This window comes from Amblyomma maculatum, chromosome 9 (assembly GCF_055883805.1).
Source record: "Amblyomma maculatum isolate TAMU_Amacu chromosome 9, ASM5588380v1, whole genome shotgun sequence".
Lineage (NCBI taxonomy): Eukaryota > Metazoa > Arthropoda > Arachnida > Ixodida > Ixodidae > Amblyomma > Amblyomma maculatum.
In genome coordinates this window covers 14,712,072-14,731,988 of record NC_139352.1, presented here as the reverse complement: position 1 = coordinate 14,731,988, position 19,917 = coordinate 14,712,072, and the positions used below count along the sequence as shown (strand labels likewise).

The window sequence follows — 19,917 nt, the reverse complement described above, 5'->3', positions numbered from 1 at the left end:
AGCGCTGTAACCACTGCACCACTACGGCAGGGGCTGAGTTGTTGAAGCCATGACAGGTGCAGGAATAAATTTAAGGCGAGGACCATGTGCTGTTTTATGTACAGTAATCTCTTAACAAATCAGTAACAAAAAAGAAACAGGCAAACGAATTTGGTATCTACCGTCAAACCCACTTATAACAATATTGAAGTGCCATGGAAATGTCATTGCTATAACCGGTAAAGTTGAACACGGATATATTGAACTCGAAGGGGATCGCGAAATAGTTCGATATACAGTAAAATCTCGTTACAAGAGACATGGCTACAAGAGGCACTCTGTTATAAGAGACACTTGAAAATGGTTTGGTTGGTTTTCCTATGTTTGCCATTTTAACAACATTGCATACAAGAGACTAAGGACAACTTTTCCAGGTCCCTAAAGTAATTTTTTCACTATATATAAGACACAATTAACCCAGGTACACACATGTAATGCAGCTGACTCGTACCAACTCGTATGTGCGACAGTTTAGATTCCCTTAATTAAATTCTGTTCCATATCAGTGTCCTGTTTTGTTGCAATATGTCAGGAACCAAGAAGGAGTGCCTCCTCTTTACTGAGGAGTCAAAATTTCCCTGTTTCAGTCACACAGGAATGTGGGGACAGTGGCTGAAACAATAAGGATATTTTGACTTCCCAGTCAAAAAGAGGCACTCCTTGGTTCCTGACATATTGCAACAAAACAAGACACTGATACGGAAGAGAATTTAGATAAGGGATTCTAAACTGTCACACATACGAGTTGATAGGAATTTTTGGTTACAAGAGACCTTGGTTACAAGGGACACCTTTTTGGGTTCCCTTGAGTGTCTCTTGTAATGAGGTTTAACTGTACTATCAAAATTTTGATATACAGAAATCTTTTGAGGCGCCGCTTACGATTGTGAAAAATGATACCGTATTTGTTGCGTAATCAACCCACTCGCATAATGAATTCGCCCTCCACTTTCGCCCTTGAGGATGTGAAAAAAAAAAAAAAAAAAGAAAAGCGTTAAAGCCGGTTCACATGCAAGCGATTGAGCAAACTTCGCGACAAGCAGCAGCGACAGAGTGAAAAATTTCCAACTTGTGGGAACTACGTCACCCTCACCGCCGCGACAGCTCAAAACAGGTTTTTGCATCTTCGCGGTAGAAATCGAGCGTTTTTGCTTGCATGTTGGTGGCGCAGCCCTCCGTTTTGGCCGTCTCATCCACAGCTCATTTTTTGGCAGCGCGCCAAGACGCTGCGCAGCGATAACGTCATGGCGTGTTTATCTTTTGGTAGCTCCTGGAGTGGCGGGGAGTGAACTTGTGATGACTTGATTGCACAAGCCTGGTTCTATTTATCATGCTGCGCTTTGGGGCGGGCGTAGTTCACTGCCACAAAAATTATTGGAAAGCATGATAGCTGCAAATCCATTTGAAGCGAACAGTGCTAAAAGCTGGTGTCATGATCGCAGCTGACCGTTTGCTTTCATTGATTCATAGATGCAAGGATGGACGACTCTCGCAAAAAAAAAAAGAAGAAAATCTGCCGCTTCATAACATCTGCAGCCGCCATAGCTTAACGGTATGCACAACGTTCAGTGAGACAACAAGGATGGGCAACTCTCGCAAAAAAAAAAAAAAAAATCTGCCGCTTCTTAACGTCTACAGCCGCGGTAGCTTACGCACGTTCAGCACGACCACACGAAACGTGCATCACACGTTAGCCGCCTCGCGCAGAGGGTTCACAACACATGCTGGAGAAAGCATCTGACGTTCTGTGTGACATGGGCTGAGCTGGCTTGACACAAGCGTAGCGCGTGCTGCTGCGAACGAAGACTGGGAAAGAGAAAAGAAGGAGAGAGAAAGCTCGGCAGAAGAATGGGCACACCACTACGAGCTGTTGTAAGAAACCCGAGTAAGTCGCAGAGGGATGAGAATTTAGAACAAGGTGTGAGCGGATATTGAAACTTCTAAATATAGATCGAATAAGAATAAGGAAAAATTCCTTCAAATTTTTATTTGCATATTTGATCAGTGAAAAAAGATGAAAAATTTTAAAAAAGCTAACATTGTTCATTTTGCTTCTTTCAAAATTTACGTGGTACTTACAAATAAAATTGAACTAGAATGGCACAGAGTGCCCTACTAAAAAATTGATCATAAGCTTTAGCCAGGATTCCATATACCAGCTTTTTGCACAGGGAAGACCTGCACGAAGGCTGAGCTGTCATGTCGCTGCTGAATACAGTAAACTTGTTAATTTCGCCTTCAAGGAAACACAAAAAATATCCGAAATAACCAAAACCTTGAATTATCGAATAGGCTTAAGAAAGCTGCCAAGAACCGTTTGCATCAGAGTAATCTTATCTGAACACCTGTATGGAGGACATCTGCATTTGGCATGAAACCGAAGGGAGAACGTTTTTTCCTGGTTTCGCCACGTGCTTCGCTTTACGCTTACTGTCGGGAAGGCCCTCTTCACAAAACAGCCCGTCGCATTTTAAGGATGCTTCGCTGCACAGTAAAGCATTGCAGTGAAGTCCTCAGTGTGGGGGAAACTGTGGTGAATTCGACAATTTTCTTTGTATTTGGTAATTTTCAAGTATCAGCTTTTCGAATGCCAATATGAATTGGATAGCAGACATATTCGATTAGTATTCGAAATTTCAAATACTATGCGCACATTCCTATTTAAAACCTTGGCAAAGTTTTACGGGCCACACAGCAAAGTCCTGAAACAAACGCTGTGATCTGTATATTTCAGTGTCATCTTGGCGGCCGCCGATGGCGAGATTGTGGCTGATCCAGATGTTCAGCGGTCGGCCCTCAACGTCGTCATCAACTGCGTCTGTGGCCCCATGTCGAGGGTGAGGGAGTGACGCCAGCAGTGTCTTTTTTCCCCCTTTTTTGTTTTGTTTTTTACTTTTTTCACTTGCTTGGTTCTTTCTTGGTATGAGCTACATCAGATATATGTCTGATTAATGTGAATTTATAGATTAAAGACAGGTATTGAGCTGCATTTTTTTTTTTACCTTTTGAATTTCTGTGTACCAATGATTATTCTTGCAACTTCAGAACAAACCATGGTGACAAACTAATACTACCACTTGTTGCTGGTACCCGCCTCGCATTCGGGAGGTACCGGGTTCGATCCCTGGTGCCGCCGGTTACCCACCGGTTTTTAAATGGGTACAAGCTTTCCCCCGGCCGGGTGCTCGGCTCTTCTGGGGTGAAATGCTTGGGAAAAGGGGTCACGGCCCAAATAGTTGCGCCGATGTGGCAGTGATTCGTTCCGCCATCGGACAACAATAAGTCCGCCTTGCGCGGCAACAGCCCATTATGTGGCCCTTTTTTTTTACTGCTCACACAGTTGGGCTTAGAAGGCGCGGGCTCCTTTTCCAAGCCACTAGCCCTGGTAAGCCGAGCACCAGGCCGGGCCGTGGCTTGTACCCATTTGAGAAAACCGGTGGGTGTCCGGCCGGCAATGGGAGTTGAACCCACTACCTCCCGTAGCCGAGGCGGGTACTCGAGGCATTGCAGATGAAGCTATGTGATGTTAAGAAGATAGTGAGAGACCGGAAAGCGTGGCGTGACATGGTCCATAGGGTCACGAAGAGTCGGACACGACTGAACGCCTGAACTGAACTGAACTTTCAGAATTCGTAGCATAATTATCATTCCTGTCGGCATGCAGTAGCCAACTGCTTTTTCAGACTCCAATAATATGGACTTGCTTTGGTATTCCTGACTTTGTTCAGGAGCAGTCTCTCATTACATTGGAACCTGAGGTACTTTGTTGAACATTTTTAGCAGTGCACTGTATTGGGCCAGTTGGAAGTAGTAGTTCATGTTATGGACTGTGCAAAAGAGACAAAGGACCAAGAAAACAGGAGATGACATGGGCGCATCACAGTCAGCAGATGGAATTTTATATGTTATGTAAGTTGGTTTGGCATTCGAAAAAGGACACCTTTCTTCATTCATTGCCATTAGGAACAGACTATGTGCAAGACGAGTGGAGTGAATTTATTATGCAAGAGAAAGGAATGGTGTACTGATTGCGAGGACTATCGGTCATGTTGTGAAAAATATAGACTACTGCACCATAGTGCATGCCCCTTTATATTGCCCGGCACATACCTTTTTTAGTAGTGCAAGATTTTGGCACACATGTATGTTACGTCAAGAACAGAGAGAGGCTGAGAGAAAAAACACATGGGAAATAAATAGCATTGGTAAGTCACCCTCACCTCCCCCCCTCCCCTCCCAAACTGTCCCACCTCCATTGTAGGGGGATGGCGGCGTCTGAGGTGGGAAAGATGCTCTCTTTATCATGTTATCAGCATGGTCACAACGCTTCTCTCCTTAGGCTGCGATTCTTGACACTGACCCGCAGAAAGATTGCCATTCCTTGAGTGGCAGCATTTAACCACAGAAATTGCTGTGCCTATCCAGGCCAAGAATTTATCGGCACCAGAACTGCACTTCCACGGTGACTAAAGTTCAGCTTGAATTGCAGCATCGTTGGCCCATACAAGGCTTCTTTAGGCTGTAAAATTGAACTTTCAGGCTTTGCCATGTTCGAAACCCTAATTATAAATATGTACCTGACTGTAAGAGGTATGTGGTAGTTTGTGTGAGTCCTAAATTGCATAGGTCCGAAAAATTTGTCGGCTACTATATAATGACGTCTGTGGAATTTCAAAACTAAAGCAAACTATTTCTTGGTGTTTGTTTTATCTATTTCCTCAGTTGAGTTAAATTCTTTGCAAAAAGCCTTCTGCTCCCCTAAAAGATAATGAAAACGTACCTTTCATATCCAACTGCCAGCAGTGGAAAGCAACAAGGCCTGAAGGTTTCTACGAGGGTGCAGTGTCTCGCAGCTTCAAGAAAATTTACTTAATGATGTAATGGCTAGGGATTTTAGATCATTTTTTCAAAATAGCGGCTCGCTGTGGCAATTTTAAAAGCATTAAGTAGTTGGAATTTCTTTTGTCACAAGCATCCCCTCACAGCTAATCATCCCATGCACTATACCAAGGCATGACTGTGTTGATGCTAGTCACAAGCTTCACGTGTTTAACTGTGCCTAGGGTACTGGATCAAGTGGCTTGTTTTTGTTTCATACTATGCCCACAAGTGCAGAAGACTCGTGTGTCATGAGTGGATGCTTGATGTGTTTTCTGCATGTGCATGCGTTTCATCTCCTTATCTTCCTTTTTTGCTGGCTTGTTGACAGCTGGGTGGCACAGTGGGCCGAGTGGTGTCGGGCAGCGTGCGGAAGCGGGCAGCCATCAAGAGTGGTGAGGACCTGCTGAGCAAGATGTGGAACTGTGTCCGAGCCAACAATGGCATCATGGTATGACACGAGTCCCTTGCTGCCTGCTTTTGGCATTCCGATGGGGGGGGGGGGGGAATTTGGTTGGTAGCACTGTGTGACAGGTAGTTTGCAGTAATGAATATTGCTTACTCATTATTTGTTTTGTTCCAACGCGATACTATCAGTCGTGATGCTACCATATTCAGACCACTCAGCGTAGATGGGGCATTGTGGAGACATTGTGCGTAGCATCACTGCATGGTGTTACAACACTGCAGAACCAAGAACCTAACAGCTGTTGCTATCAAAGTAATGGTAAAAGAGTGCTAAAACACAAGGTGTAACCAGAAAAGTAGTAGTGTTGCCTTTCTTCTGTTGGGTTACTCGGCATCGCGTTGCTTTAGGTCACTAACAGATGCTTGTGGACAGGAGCAGGGACAGAAAAGAGCTCTTAAAACCTTGTTTTGTTTGTCTTGCTGCACTTGCTTTGATGACACCGCTTTCGGCTTTCTTATCTGCCAACTTTTGGCACTCCTGGAGACTGGAAGGTTTATGGCTTTCTCACGAAAGTTCATCACACTGGCATCAGAATCTCCGAAAACCCACTCTGAACACTTTAGGAGTTCTGCTCCATTGTGTTCTGAGCGTTGTAATGTAAGCATAGAAATTTAATTGATCACATCGGAAACATCTCTGCAATAATTTGGCCTTCAGGGGCCCCAGAAATGCGCTCCAAATATCCTAAAGTTTAATTACCTAGTTGCTCTAAAAACTTTTGAAAACCGTTTTATCACAGTAATTTTATCTAATAAATACCAGGAATATGTTGTCTACACTTTTCAGAGAAAAGCCAAATGACGACAGTATTTCACATTTTCATCAACTGCAACCTCCACCTGAGGTGACTAGTGTAAGCCCACTCATGTCCGCGCTCCCAATACTGGGACCGCGCTCTCAGATTGAATTGTCGAAACTATTAACGGGGGTTAGATGCAACAAGATTGTACTGCATATGCCTGCTGTTGCAGTGGTGGGTTAGGGGGCATCCAAGCTGAACGTCATCCGTGCTCATCTGCGCCGTGTGGTAAGCATGTACGCAGCCTTGCTTAACGCTTGCCTGCATCTTGTCCCAGGTGCTGCTCAATTTGTTGACCGTGAAGAGCCCGATCACGGATGCGGACTCCATGCGCGCCCTTGCTTGCAAGGTGAGCCTGCCAATCACTGTCCAGAAGCCATTGTTTCCGCTGCACAAAACCACTGTGGCACTTTGCGGTGTATCTTTTTGCCCCGTTTCTTTTTTTTCTTTTTTTTTTTTTTAATAGTTCGCAGGGCTATGAACATTCCTTCATAAAGCTTAGCTCTGGCTTTTACAGTTGTGTTAGAAATGTCAACTGAAGTCCTTTTTATATCAACCCAATTACCACATACCCAGTGGGATGCCACCCAGAAAAGCTTCAACAGTTCAAATTTCAAAACACCACCTCAGCAACAGTACTCAAGACTGTGTAACCAGCATTGTCGGTCCACAGGTATGATTAAATGTGACTACCTTAATTAGTTGGAGTAAATTACTCTGACAAAGAATCTACGTAAACTGTATCAAGGTTTGTCAAAGTGAGAGATAGTGTGTCGCAGAGCCATCATACATACAGTCGAACCTCGATATATCGAACAGCGCGGTGATTGCAAAATAATTCGATATAGCTGGAATTCGATATACAAAATCACGTAGAAAACGCGTCAAAAACTAGTACAAATCAATCAATGAACCAATCGTGGCACAGTGGCGCAATAAATACTCACTTGAAGTTTCAAACAAAGTATTTATTCCTTTGGCTTAAGGTACTGTAGCAGCATAGCTTGCTTCAAATTGGCAACCGCGTGCTTAACCACGGCGTCCTCAACGTAGTCTAAACGGTCCACAAGCGATAGTCCAGCGCCTTCTATTGCGCCGCAGTAGCGGCGTACAAGGTCCAAAGCAGCTACAGCCTCAGTTGCAGTCGGGAGCGGGGCAGCGCTTACGGGGATCAACCTCGGTAGCGTCTTCGTTTGGCCGCTCAGCAGTAACTTCCGCCGCAATCTCTACATCTGTCAACTCCGCCACTGTTCCGGTGCTGTCATCACCGCCAACGAAGTCATCAATGCACATGCTGTGTGGCTCAGCACCGACAAAGCGCTCCAACTGGCTCCAGGTTTCTTCGAGTTGGCATTCTTCCTCTGTGCCGTCGTCCAACGCTGATTCTTCAATTGCTTGCTCGGAAGCTTCTTCAATGCGGCTTACAAAACCCGCATGCCGAAAGCAGTGAACTACTGTCGACTGCTTGACGCTGTCCCACGAGGCTTTCAGCATTTGAATGGCACCCAAAAGGTCTATCTTTAGCTCTTGGCCCATCCGCAGCTTGAGAAGCAAAATGTCGATCAGCCGACGTTTATAAATGGATTTGAAAGCGCGAATAATGCCCTGGTCCAATGGTTGCAGCTTCGACGTCGTGTTCGGCGGCAAAAACTTAATTTCAATGTTGCTCAGCTGGACATCAGTGTGGTGTGCTGTGCAATTGTCAACGATGAGGCAAACCGTCCGGCCTTGACGCGCCAGCTCCGAGTCCCATGCCTTCAACCATTTTTGGAATATCTCCCGAGTCATCCACGATTTCTTGTTCCATGCGTATGTCACCGGAACACTGGGGCAGTTGCGCATGCATCCCGGGGTTTGGAACTTGCCTTTGACAAGTGGCTGCAGCTTCGTGCTGCCGTCCATGTTCGCAGCCAACAGAACTGTAATACGAGCCTTGCCTTGCTTGCCGCCGTGGCACTTGTCTCCGCGCGTGTCGAGCGTTTGTCGCGGAAGCATTTGCCAGAACAGGCCCGTCTCGTCAGCATTGAATATCTGATTGGGCTCATACTTGACGAGAATCTTAGGCCACTCTTCTTCAAGCCACTTCTTGATCTCGCCTTCATTGGCGTCCTCACTTTCCCCCGAGACTGTCTTCCCGACAATGTTAAAGCGGGCCTTAAAACGTTGCAGCCAACCGCTGCTGGCATTGAAGTTCTCGGCACCGAGAATGAACGCAAAGTTCTTGGCTTTCTGTTGTATCATCGGTCCCGATACAGGAATATTCCGGGCCCTTGCGTCGATGAACCATTTGTGCAGCGCCTTCTCAACGTCTTCAAAGGCAGCTTTGCGCACCCGCCGCGCGCCTGAGTGCTGGTTTTGTTCCGCCTTGGCCTGAGTGCTGGTTTTGTTCCGCCTCTTGTTTTTCAGCAGAGTGCTCAAAGTGCTCCTCGGTATGCTGAAAGCTTCGGCGACGCTTGACTTTTTTTCACCATTTTCAACGCGGCGGATCACTTCCAATTTCGCAGCAAATGTCAGGGTCGTCCGCTTCTTCGCGTTTGCAGCCATCACAACACCGACCACGCCGTGACAGGCCTAGGCCACCTAGGCTGCCTAGGCCACACACGATAACAACGACTGGCGCAGCACAAGTGGCGGCGCCAAGACGCGGTTAGTCGTTGACAAACTAAATCAGGCTAGCCACCCTAGCCCGGCCAAGCCGCCGCGTGCATACGCCGCTACGTTCAAATGGCGCCCTCGGCGCGACCGATGTATGCAGCGATCGTGCGCAGCAGTCGGGAACGCCCATCGCTCCGCCGCTATCTTCGAGGGCGTTGAGGGAAAGCTCGCCTCCTGTCAAGAGAGTGCACATGGTTTGGGGTGGCAGAGTTCGATTTATCCATTTGGCAACCGACGCCGTTCGAAATAAAAAATTAAAAATGCATGCGATTTTCCGCGTGATATAGAAAGTGTTCGATATAATCAATAATTTGATATATCCGTGTTCGATATATCGAGGTTCGACTGTATTAAGAGAATGCTTCTTGTTTGAAGGTTGAGCAAGTGTCAGAAATTAGCAAGGTTTAAATCATCTGGCAGGGACCACGACAAAGTTTTTCATATTCTTCCTTGGTCACAGAATATTGTGCAACACATTCAGTTCTAGTGCAGTGTACTAATAAAACTCGCTTTCAAGGTTCTGAAGACATGGAAGGATGGAATTGGTCTGGAATGTATTTTCTCCATGAAAATAAAAACACCATTTGTAGAATCACCTGGCAACATGTTAGCTTGAAATCATGGAGTTGCCCTCCTTATTAAAGAACAGCTGATTATGGTTCACCAAACGAGAGAAAATTACTTAATGCCACAACATTTCATGTTTTTGCATTATGCTTTGTGCATCTGTTGTTTCCTTCTTTTTTTGATCATGTTGGGAATGCATTGTCACAGACTGATGTCAGTCTGGTGGGCTAGAACATACAGTGGTACATAATGCTAGAGGCTAACTGTTAGCTGCAACCATTCTGATTCTGTGGCCAGCAGCACTGCTTACTGTTTTCATAGCTCAATGGCTCATTTGGCCAGTGCAAGTTCCTGTAATACCTTTGCTTCTGCTGTCGTTCACACGTGACAGCATTTGTTCGGGAGGATGCTCCGTTCTCTCTCATCCGTCTCATCATTTGGTGCAGGCTCTGTGTGGCCTGGCTCGCTGCAGCACGGTGAAGCAGATCATCAGCAAGCTTCCTCTCTTCACCAACGGGCAGCTTCAAGGTAAAAATGATGCAGGGCCTTCTTTTTTGCTGCGCACCAATTGTGGATGTCTAGACTTTTGGGTGCATTTTAAGCTTTACAAAGATGCACCTGATCAACACTAAAAATAGTCTAGGCTAGCTTAGGCAGTTTTATTATTATCTTTTTTTTTCCAACTTGGCTGCACCCGGCTTTTATGTTGCATGGTCATAACTAGTCCGGTTGATTTCTGCGCCATGTACCATGGTTACTTGAATGTAATGTGACCACAAATGTAAAGTGAGGAGCGACTTTGTAAACTGCTCACTTGGAAAAACCACAAATGTAATGTGAGATAAGCGCTTGAAAAAGTACCTCTAATACACAAGAATGGCCCTTGCAGTCTCGTCATCAAAAAACGCTCATTTGTCGTCGGAGGCAGAGTTCTCGAAAACTCAAGCCTTCCTTTCCACTCTCGTTCTTCCAATGTCATCGGAAGCTTTTGCGGTCAGGACCACATTTAAATATCGCCACACGTTGCATCCACCACTCACGTACGGTAGATTAGTTAATGTCTGGCCGTCAAGCTGCTGCAGGATTTGATCTCTTCTTCTATCAAAATAGGGTTTTTTTTTTGAGCGAGCGTTATCCTACGCACGACGCGTTGCCATCGTGCAAAATGTGGTGACAACAGAAGTAACCATACTAATCCACTGCGATAGATTCGACAAGCACGTGATAAAGGTGACAATGCGATCCTGAGCCTACAAGCAAAAATCGCAGCGTTTTAACTTTGGATGGATTGGGATTTGGCTCATTTGGCTTCCCTGTTACCCATGTTGCCAACATAACATCGTAAAATCTTGGAAACCGAAACCGAATTGTGGTGTACTCATTATGACTGCATCCGGTGCTGCTTTAGGCCAACCGAATCACAGTACTCGATTATAATGCGAGAGTAGTCTTTGTTACTTGTGTTACCTTCGAGTAAATACGGTAAGTCGGGAAGTCGCTGTTGGCTTGCATATTCTTGAAAAATGAAAATCTTTTTTTTGAGCTCTTGCCTAACTAGATGCACGGTAGCAGGCTGTTGCATTCTCCAAACCATTATTCTTCTGGTTTGTCATCTAGGAGCATTAGTGGTTCATGAGATAGTGGGGCGTGTGTTTTGCAGCTCCTACGTGAGACCTCCTATCGCCGGCCTAACCGGTGCACCTAAGAGGCATATACCCGTTCATTAATTCTTCAACATGTCATGGCTTCAGGAATTGGACACACCGAAAATGAGATCCTCTACGGTCTTCCTATCAGAATATGACCTTGGGTTGTAGCTGCATGCTAGAGTGCTTGAGGTGTGGCTTTTTGTTGTCTGGTTAGTTCAGGTAGGACTCTGTGGTATAACAACAATGGTCATTGCCAATGCGCTCTGTTCGGGATGCACTTTTTGATTTGAAGTCAGCTTGAGCTAAGCTGAAGCATCATTGGTACGAGTGGACATACCGAATCATCGGAAGCTCTTAAATACGGTGTCAAGCTTTTGCGTCTTCCTGACGTCTTTGTTTGCAAGCTTTAAAATGCAGCCTCTGTTCATTTTCCTCTCCAGTGCTCATGCGGGAGCCCATCCTCCAGGACAAACGGCAGGAGCATGCCAAGTTCTGCAACTCGTGCATCGAACTGGTCGAGCGGGTGACCGGTGCCCCCTTGAGCCCCGGGATGGAGTCATCACTTGCCAAGATCAACAAGGTGTGCACGCGCTGCTTTCCTTGAACGGGGCATTCGGAATCAAGGTTGTTAACGAGTTTGAGTTCCTAACGAGTGAGCAGGCAGCCTGCACACGTCATTGCAGCTTATTTTTCTCAGGTGATGTGGATGTGGGAGGACTCCAGGACCTTTATTTGCAATTTTCTCAGCAAGCACATCTACCTTTCTGCACAGAGAAAAAAAAAAAGTATGTTGTGTTTCTGGGAAATAACCTATCCCTCTTTAATTTGATGTCCGCTATCACTCCCTCTAAAGCACCACCTGACTGTACACAGAAATGGAGAGGACAGGCAGTGTTTCCTGACAAATGAAACACTTCTTGCTTTCCTTATATTTGCCCCAAAATTAAAGCAGCAGTCAATGCAACACTTGCTCACTTTGTGCGCAGAAATAAGTGAGGGAACAAATGTAACAGATTGTCAGTATATCCGGATTGTTAACAGGCTGCTTTAATTGGGGTCCTCCTTTTACAGGATCCACATTAACGAGCACCCATCTTTCTTGCCTTTAGCGTTCAGTAGTGTTCAGTCTGAGTCGTGGCTGTTGCTTAGAGCACTTTTCTGCTATGTGGTAAACACATGCATCTTCTTTCTGCCTCTCATGGTTTCAGTCTGAGGTGGTGGCACAGACAAAGATCAGCTACCGCGAGAAGGACCTGCTCCAGCTGATATACCAGCACCTCCTGGCCAAAGGTGGGCACCCCCTGTCAGTTCTTCTTTGTTTTCACCATAGCCCTGTGTATTTTTGGTTGCACCTTGCTCTGCCACGGGGAGGGCCAGTTTGTGAACCAAACCCTTTCCCCCTGCCCTTCCAATAGGTCTGACGGACACGGCGACCATCTTGCAAAAGGAGGCAGGACTTCCCGCGAGGCCCACCTGCGGGAGCTCAGCACAGCCACAGTGGTCGGCAAACGCAATTTGCACACCCCGAACGGTGAGCCTAAGTGGTTCTTGGGTGCTGTTTTCATTGGCTGCTGAAGGTTGGTCCGTACCGGGATGATGCGATCCAGTTGGCTACTGTTACTTCAGTACTGACCGATAAAGGCTCCTGCAATCTTGGGTGTGCTGCAGCCATTGAAACTAAAGTGATGTGTGCATTTGTTGCTTGTTTGAACAATTATTTTCATATGGTGGGTATTGACTGCATACAGCAGGTACAGTTAGTCTTTGAGAAGCTGGCTGACCTGCTGATATAGAGTTTGTCATGTTGCCGCAAACCTGGAGGCGTGCAATGATGCTCACAGTGGTGGGACGCTAGGACGGAGTGGACAGGTGCTGCTGTGTAATCAAGAAATTGAACACTTGTTCCTTGGCTGCTCATGTTGTATCTTGTCCATTTATGCTGTTTTTTCCGTCGTAATGTACCCAGAGCCATTCTTATTCTGTTATGAAGGGGGCTTACAGTCTACACTAGTGTTTCAGCCTATAACTGTATTGCAAAATATACTTGCATCATTTCATATAATCTTAAATGAACAAAATTTGCTCACAGCAGACCAGGAAATGCAGTCGTGCTGGTCTGTTTACGGCTAGCAGGATTTACTTATGGCCATGTGCGACCCCTGCTGCTCGCAGTGTATACTGCACGACCGGCACGGAGCAAGAAACCTTTAGGAGTGGAAACTATGCTGTTTCCGGCGACTAGAAAAGGTCACAAGTCCGCGGCGCCTCTCGGCGTGGAAAGAAATTACCGCCGTTTCGGTTGCCAAGGCAACCAGTCCAGGTTTCTTTTTTGTCGCTGCGGCTTCTACGACACGCCTCATGTCGCCACCACTGCATATGGCCACGTCATGCTCCGTGCCGTCGGCGCTACAATTGTGACCTTATCTAGTCGCCCGCGCTCGCTTGCGCCGACGGGAGTTTCAACTCCTAAATGGTTTCTTGCTCCGTGACGACTGGCAATCACGACACCAGTGATGTCTAGGAGTGTGCTTAGTGCTTGAAGATGGAGTTGCAGCTCGCGTCTTTGTTATCATCCGTAGTGTCGTGGGAGAGTGTCCAAACATCCGAAATCTTGTACAGTGTGCATAACGCACCTTTGCCGGGAGATTTTGCAAATTTTTTTGTTGAAATTTATTGGGAGGGCCTTGAATAGAGAAATTTTGTTATCTAATGAAAATATAATGATAGAAGAATGCCTTTTGAAAAATCATCATTAGTCTCTTTCTAGGCAGTGATATTTTTTAACCAACAAGTCTAGTTAACCAAATTCCTTGCTGCGCTCTGAGCAAGCAGCCATTTTTCAATGAGGCATTCCTTTGGAGTGGATTGCAGCGCTAATTTTAAATTCAGCATGGTGCGTATGTTCAGGTTTAATGGCAGTTGCGTCATTTGGCTGTGAGGTAGAATGAGCCTCAGTTCTGTCATCTGTCTCTTCCCACTGCTTAACTCAGAGTCTCTGGCACCTAACATCTGGAGTAAGGCTTTGCAGGCCCTGAAACTTTGCGGGGAGATCTGGCTGAGGTCACATTTTTCTCTTGGTGGCTGCTTGATTCTTTCCAGGTGAGGCCATTGCGGTCGGGGTCGCTGGGATCTGCCTCCCTGACGCCTAATTCGTCAGCGGAGAAGATTCCATCCATGACCTGCCTCAACAAGGTGAGCAGTGTATTTAACGAACTCATGGGGCATCATGACGTCAGAAATTGGTATTTGTTACATGATGAAGGTTCGTAACAGGAATTCAGGGCTGCAGTGGAATTAGCAAAAAAAATAAAAAAATAAAAAAGGAGGTTTTCAGATACCGTTGCTTCTTTTCTTGCTCATGTTTTGTGTACTTTATTTTATTTATTTCAAATCACTGTTGGCCATTTCTTGGACCAAGCAATACATTTGAATTAATCATTTATAAGTGTTTCTTTTTCACTGGACAAAGGTCAGCAGAGCCAGGAGTAAGCACAGAATTAATTTTAGATTCAGTTTTTCTTCTGTGTCCTTTTCAATCTCTGTACTGTCCCTCCTTGTTTTATAATTGTATATGTAATGAAAAAGAGTGCTTGCCTTCATTGCGAACAGGGTGGAAGAGAGTGTGCTTGGTTGGGGTTAACAGTTCCTGCTTTTCGTTGTTTTGGGTTATATGTGCACTGATCACGTAGCGCTAAAACAAAAAGCATTAGACGGAGCACAAGGGTGCAGGTCCACTGCGTCTACTTCCCTCTGTGTCTGGTGTTGGTGATCAGTGGAGGCAACCATGCATAAAGTGACAGCATGTGCAAAAGGCAGGCCATTGTTTGAAACAGGGTGGCCAGCAAAGACAGATGGGTCCTTCGAGTTTTGTCATTCTACTGTTGTTTTCTTTGGCTGGCTTTCGCCAAAAGCGTTGAAAGATGCCACCAGCAGTGTCATCACTCAAGCTGTCCCTTCCCTCTCCACCTGCCCACAGAACGGAGCTGTGACTCCCATCCGCAGCGGAGATGCGTGCACTGGCCCACGCCAGCTGCTGGTGAACCACTCGGCGACGACCACCACCACCACAACAGTCGCAGCCAATGCAAATGTCTCCCCCTCCATGCCTACGTTGCAGAAGCGTGGCGGCACGTACCAGGCCTCGCCAGTGCTTAAGCGGCTGTCATACACGTCGACGAGCTCTGTGATGCCTACCTCGCACCCACCCCACTCCCTATCGCTGGACACCATTGTCAAGGAGTACCTGCGCAACCAGCATGCCCTCTGCAAGAACCCTGTCGTCGCGTGCCCACCTTTCGAGCTGTTTGTGTGAGTGCACATTCTCCTCTTTTCTGGACCACAATCTGGCTTTCAGGCTCAGTAGCAGGATGAGAGGACTGATCACCGTCTGAGAAAGGCTGGTAGCCGCTGTGGCCTCTGAGACTTTTTTCTTTAAGGGGGGACACGGCCCTTTGCAGCTGAAAATTGGTCCAGAAATTGGATTTTAAATTTCTACATTTTCATGGTCCTGAGAGGTTTCCGCAACTATCTGCAATTTTGATTGAAAAATACCGCATATTTCGCAAGTTACAGTGTTTCAAAGTTGCGAATCTGACCGCTTGGCTCTTTAAAATGAGGTCAATTCGCGTTGAGCTTTGATTGTTCTCAGTTCGACAAATATGTGCTCCGCCAGCATCATTTTGATCTCGTTTGAAAGGTCGTGATTCAGTGTTCCTCTATCATGATTGGCAACCATGAGTAAACACACGGTTCTATTGAGCTCTGGGAGCTCAATAGAACGGACGGACGGACGGAAATTATCGAGAGTCTACTGGCTTAAATCTATGTACATTTTAAAGGGAGGGAGTGAGCAGGCCGAATTTCCAAATTAGTGGGGGCCGAATTAACGAGGTTCGACTGTATTAGAGCATTGTTATGTGCAGGTTATTTTACCATAGAACACATGGTAAAACTGACAGTGCTGTGGCAGTTATGTCACCCATTCAGAAAAAGAAACTTCTGAAGAAAAAAAATGTGTGCATCACTGCTGTGACTAATTGCAGACCACACCGCTGCCCTGAGCCTCAGTACCGGAATGCAGCGCCCGTGAGCATGGCGGCAAGAGTGGAACGCTGCCAGCTGTTTCCACCAGCTGGTGGCTTCGACGGCGCCAAACTCCACCGCAAGTTCGTTTACAGCCGGTGAGTCGTTGCTCTTAGTCAGCCTCATTTATATCTGAGCATCAGGGGACCAAGGGCAGCACCCTTCATGGAGACATCAGAAACAACCACACTAACTCCTAATCCAATTATTTTCTCTCTCTCTTTTTCACACAAGTACCTGATACCAAAAGCGCTTAGATATCAAACAAGTTTACCGGTGACCAGTGTTGGCTAGTGTTGTTGTTCGTGACAAGATAAAATCTGTCGCAGGTTTCGTCCAGTGAGGACTTTTCGGGACCCTGACGGAACAAGTAGCTATTCTTGCTGCGCATTTTCGGTGAGTTATTTCTCTCATTGACCTGCAGTCCTCTTTTTCAGTTGTCTGTGCAGCAACTACAATTTATGTCCACTGCTTCAAAACACAAATCCAAGGGAACCTTGCTTATTGATGAAACTTTTTTTTTTTTCCCTGACAATATGTATATGTTGCCTCACCTAGCTTTCTGGCTATTGATCCAGCTGTTCTTCATGATGTGACATCTGTTAGGGCAGAAAATCTAGAAATAGCTTGCAAATTGCATTAGGGAGCAAACTCTAGTTGACATCTTAGTCGAAATCAAAAAGAAGAAGCAGAAGAGTGTTCATTGCGGTCTCATGACGACACTGATAGACTGTTGCTCTAGCCATTGTACTTTTTCTCTCTTGTTTATTGCATGTTCACATTCATTTGCACTCTGGACTGTTCTTGCTAATGCAGGCCGGTTCCCAGTACCTCTTTCTCGGCACCCTAGTCGGGGAGCTGCATGTCTACAACCTCTACACAGGCCTGGTGAGTTTCTATGGTTTAACACTACCAGATGCTTACCATGTGCATGTAATATTGAATTCTGTTTTGCTGCCTGCAGGAAGAAGCAACCTACACATGCCACGAGTCTGAGCTCACGCACTGCCAACCATCGAAGGTGAGCATGATTAAAGGGGATGTGCCACTGTTGTAGGCTGGAGTTACAGAGCTGTGTTATATCGTCAGAGATACGACATTCGGGATCTTTCAGGGCATCTCTCAACTTTGATGAAGATAGGGACATGCGATTGTGTAATCATTGTCTGCTATGGAAGGGTTAGTGATGGAACCGTTTTGAGTTGTTGTGGCAGATGAATTGATTATGCTTTATTCTAGGGCACAAGGTCTGTCTAAGCAAAGCGAGGTAGGCGAGCGATCCAGCTTAGAACTTGCAAGCTCATTAAAGAAAGAAAATGAGTCTAGAAAAACCAACATAGCGCAACATATAGATCGATGTTCCAGAAATTCTTAAGACTAAAGGTGTGCTACTGCGCTTAGTATGGCTTGCAATCTAAGTTGACAGCATTAGTAGTGGCACACTTGCGGGATTAGTTTCAGAACTGCATAGAAGAGGCACATCTGTGCAGCACAAATGTGAACCGACTTGTTGCTGTGCTTCTTGTGGGCAGTATTTTACCTTCTGCCTGAAGGTTTCGTGTAAGGGCTCTTGGAATTTCGCTTCGTTCTTATGCAGGATGGGAAGTTTTTGCTAACCTCGTCAGCATGGCGAAGACCGCTGTCATCACTGTGGAGCTTCACGGATGTCTTCGACCAAAAGTGAGTCATCTGATTGGAGGGACATTAGAGAGGAGAAATAAGTTACGCTCTACGGGTAAATTGCCCTTCAGGAACATCCTGTAGTATTTTGTTTCTGCACAAAGAATGTATATGTTGCGGAAGAAACTTCAAACCAGCAGCAAAATTCCCCCCCCCCCCCCCCCCCCCCTTCTATTATGTACTGAATATGTACACTCTCATGCTCTCATATGTTCGCAAGCGATTGGTCGCCAGCTGTGGCGGTCAGTGATGAATAAAGAAATGACAAGATTTTGAGTAAGCTGTGTAAAATCATGAAAAGAGGTGTATAGTAAGCTGCTTAAGAAACTTCACATTCTAAACATGTAATATACCGTAAAAACCCGCGTATAATACGAACCCGAATATAATACGAGGTGAAATTCTGGAGACGCGAAATGGAAAAAAAAAGTTTTTACCGCATATAATACGAGAGAGAAAAAACAAGACATTTATTGAAATCGGACCTCACACTTCAATCACTTTCATCTTCAGCAGCGCTTTCCTCGGAAATTTCTTTGTCGGACAAATCATCCCACAGGTACTCATCTTCTGTGCCATCGAGGGCGTTTGAGATGCCGCACTTCTTAAACGAACGGCGCACAAGCTCCTCTGGGATGCTTGCCCACGCGTCCACAATCCATTTGCACAGCGTGGCTGGCGATGCTCGCTTCAGCCGCCCGGCCGGCGTCACTGCAGGCTCACCTGACCGCATCCATTCCGCGTAGCATCGCTTGACTGCGTCCTTGAAGGGTTTGTTGACACAAACGTCGAGAGGCTGAAGTTGTGAGGTCATCCCACCCGGAATCACAACAAGTTCTGTGCGGCAGTCGCTTAGCAGCCTTTTCACCGAGTCGGCCAAATGGCAACGAAACGCGTCCAGCACGAGGATGGATGGAAAGGACAACAGTGCACCGGGCCGTTTGCACCACACTGACTTCACCCAGTCGAGGACAAGATCCTCGTTCATCCAACCTTTTTCGTGGCATCTCACGATGACATTCTTCGGCAGCTCCTCACCTTTCGGCATTGTCTTGCGCTTGAAGATGACATAGGGCGGGAGCTTGCGGCCGTCTGCCGTGCACGATAGCATGACTGTAACCCGCGTCTTCTCGTTTCCAGTAGACCGGATACAAACTTGTTTAGAGCCTTTCTCATGGACGGTGAGGGGCGATGGCATGTCCAGGTAAACCGGCGTCTGGTCAGCATTGCCTATTTGCCCCAGCTGAAAGTTTTTGGTCTTTCGCAAAGAAATCACGTGGCGCTGAAAAGCCACCAGCAGCTCTTCGAAGGATTCGGGCAGCTTTTGTGAAATCGAGGTTCGCCGGCGTAGCGAGAATCCAGCACGGCACATATAGCGATGTATCCAGTGCTTGCTTGCTTTGAAGGCGGAGCTCGGAATTCCCTTTTCCCTTGCAAGCTCCCTAGCTTTTGCTTGCATAAGCTCTACGCTCACAGCTAGATGCGATGCTCGCTGTTCTCGTACGAACTCCGTCAGAGCGAGTTCAATTTCCGGGAATGCGTCATTCTTTGGCCCGCGAAAGCTTCTTCGCATTCCCTTGCACGCGAAAAGGGCTTCTTTCTGTCGTCGCCATCCGCGAATGCTTCCCTCGGTGACGCCAAACTGCCTCCCGGCCGCACTGTTGCCGATGTTTTCAGCAACTAAAATCACCTTTCTCTTAAAAGCAGCCGAGTACTGTTTCCGAGACCCTGGCATCCTGCTCGTTCACTTAAAGAAAAAAGCGTGCACTTTTTCGCGAACCGTGGTTTGCACGAGAGCACATGCGCTGATGCTGTGCGCACTCGACGACTCAACAACAAAGAGACGACACCTCGACGTCGTGGCCACTGCGGGGTGCGGCCACGTTAGGGCAACGAAGCCAAGCCGTAGCCGCACATCGATAACAAAGCCAAGCCGTAGCCACGCGGCAACAACGAAACCAAAACTTCTCGCAAAACTTTGACATTTTGGTTGGGATCCGCAAATAATACGAGGCGGAAATTTGGAACGCTGAAAGTTGGAAAAAAAACTCGTATTATACGCGGGTTTTTACGGTACTTGTGTATTTCCGAATTTTCTT

The 19,917-nt window shown here is 46.4% G+C and overlaps 1 protein-coding gene across 5 annotated transcripts in view; it reads left to right on the top strand.

The window, feature by feature from the left end:
• Nucleotides 1-19,917, top strand: part of mahj (LisH and WD40 domain-containing protein mahjong) — a 75,795-nt gene that overhangs the window by 34,447 nt on the left and 21,431 nt on the right. For all 5 annotated transcript variants that reach the window (XM_084578234.1, XM_084578235.1, XM_084578232.1 and 2 more), the window contains exons 13-26: nucleotides 2,774-2,876; nucleotides 5,249-5,368; nucleotides 6,463-6,534; nucleotides 9,854-9,935; nucleotides 11,497-11,636; nucleotides 12,265-12,346; nucleotides 12,472-12,587; nucleotides 14,156-14,248; nucleotides 15,033-15,364; nucleotides 16,099-16,236; nucleotides 16,468-16,534; nucleotides 16,955-17,026; nucleotides 17,103-17,159; nucleotides 17,736-17,818. In XM_084578234.1, the coding sequence (XP_084434360.1) occupies nucleotides 2,774-2,876; nucleotides 5,249-5,368; nucleotides 6,463-6,534; nucleotides 9,854-9,935; nucleotides 11,497-11,636; nucleotides 12,265-12,346; nucleotides 12,472-12,587; nucleotides 14,156-14,248; nucleotides 15,033-15,364; nucleotides 16,099-16,236; nucleotides 16,468-16,534; nucleotides 16,955-17,026; nucleotides 17,103-17,159; nucleotides 17,736-17,818 (1,557 nt within the window). The remainder of the gene's footprint in view (nucleotides 1-2,773; nucleotides 2,877-5,248; nucleotides 5,369-6,462; nucleotides 6,535-9,853; nucleotides 9,936-11,496; nucleotides 11,637-12,264; nucleotides 12,347-12,471; nucleotides 12,588-14,155; nucleotides 14,249-15,032; nucleotides 15,365-16,098; nucleotides 16,237-16,467; nucleotides 16,535-16,954; nucleotides 17,027-17,102; nucleotides 17,160-17,735; nucleotides 17,819-19,917) is intronic.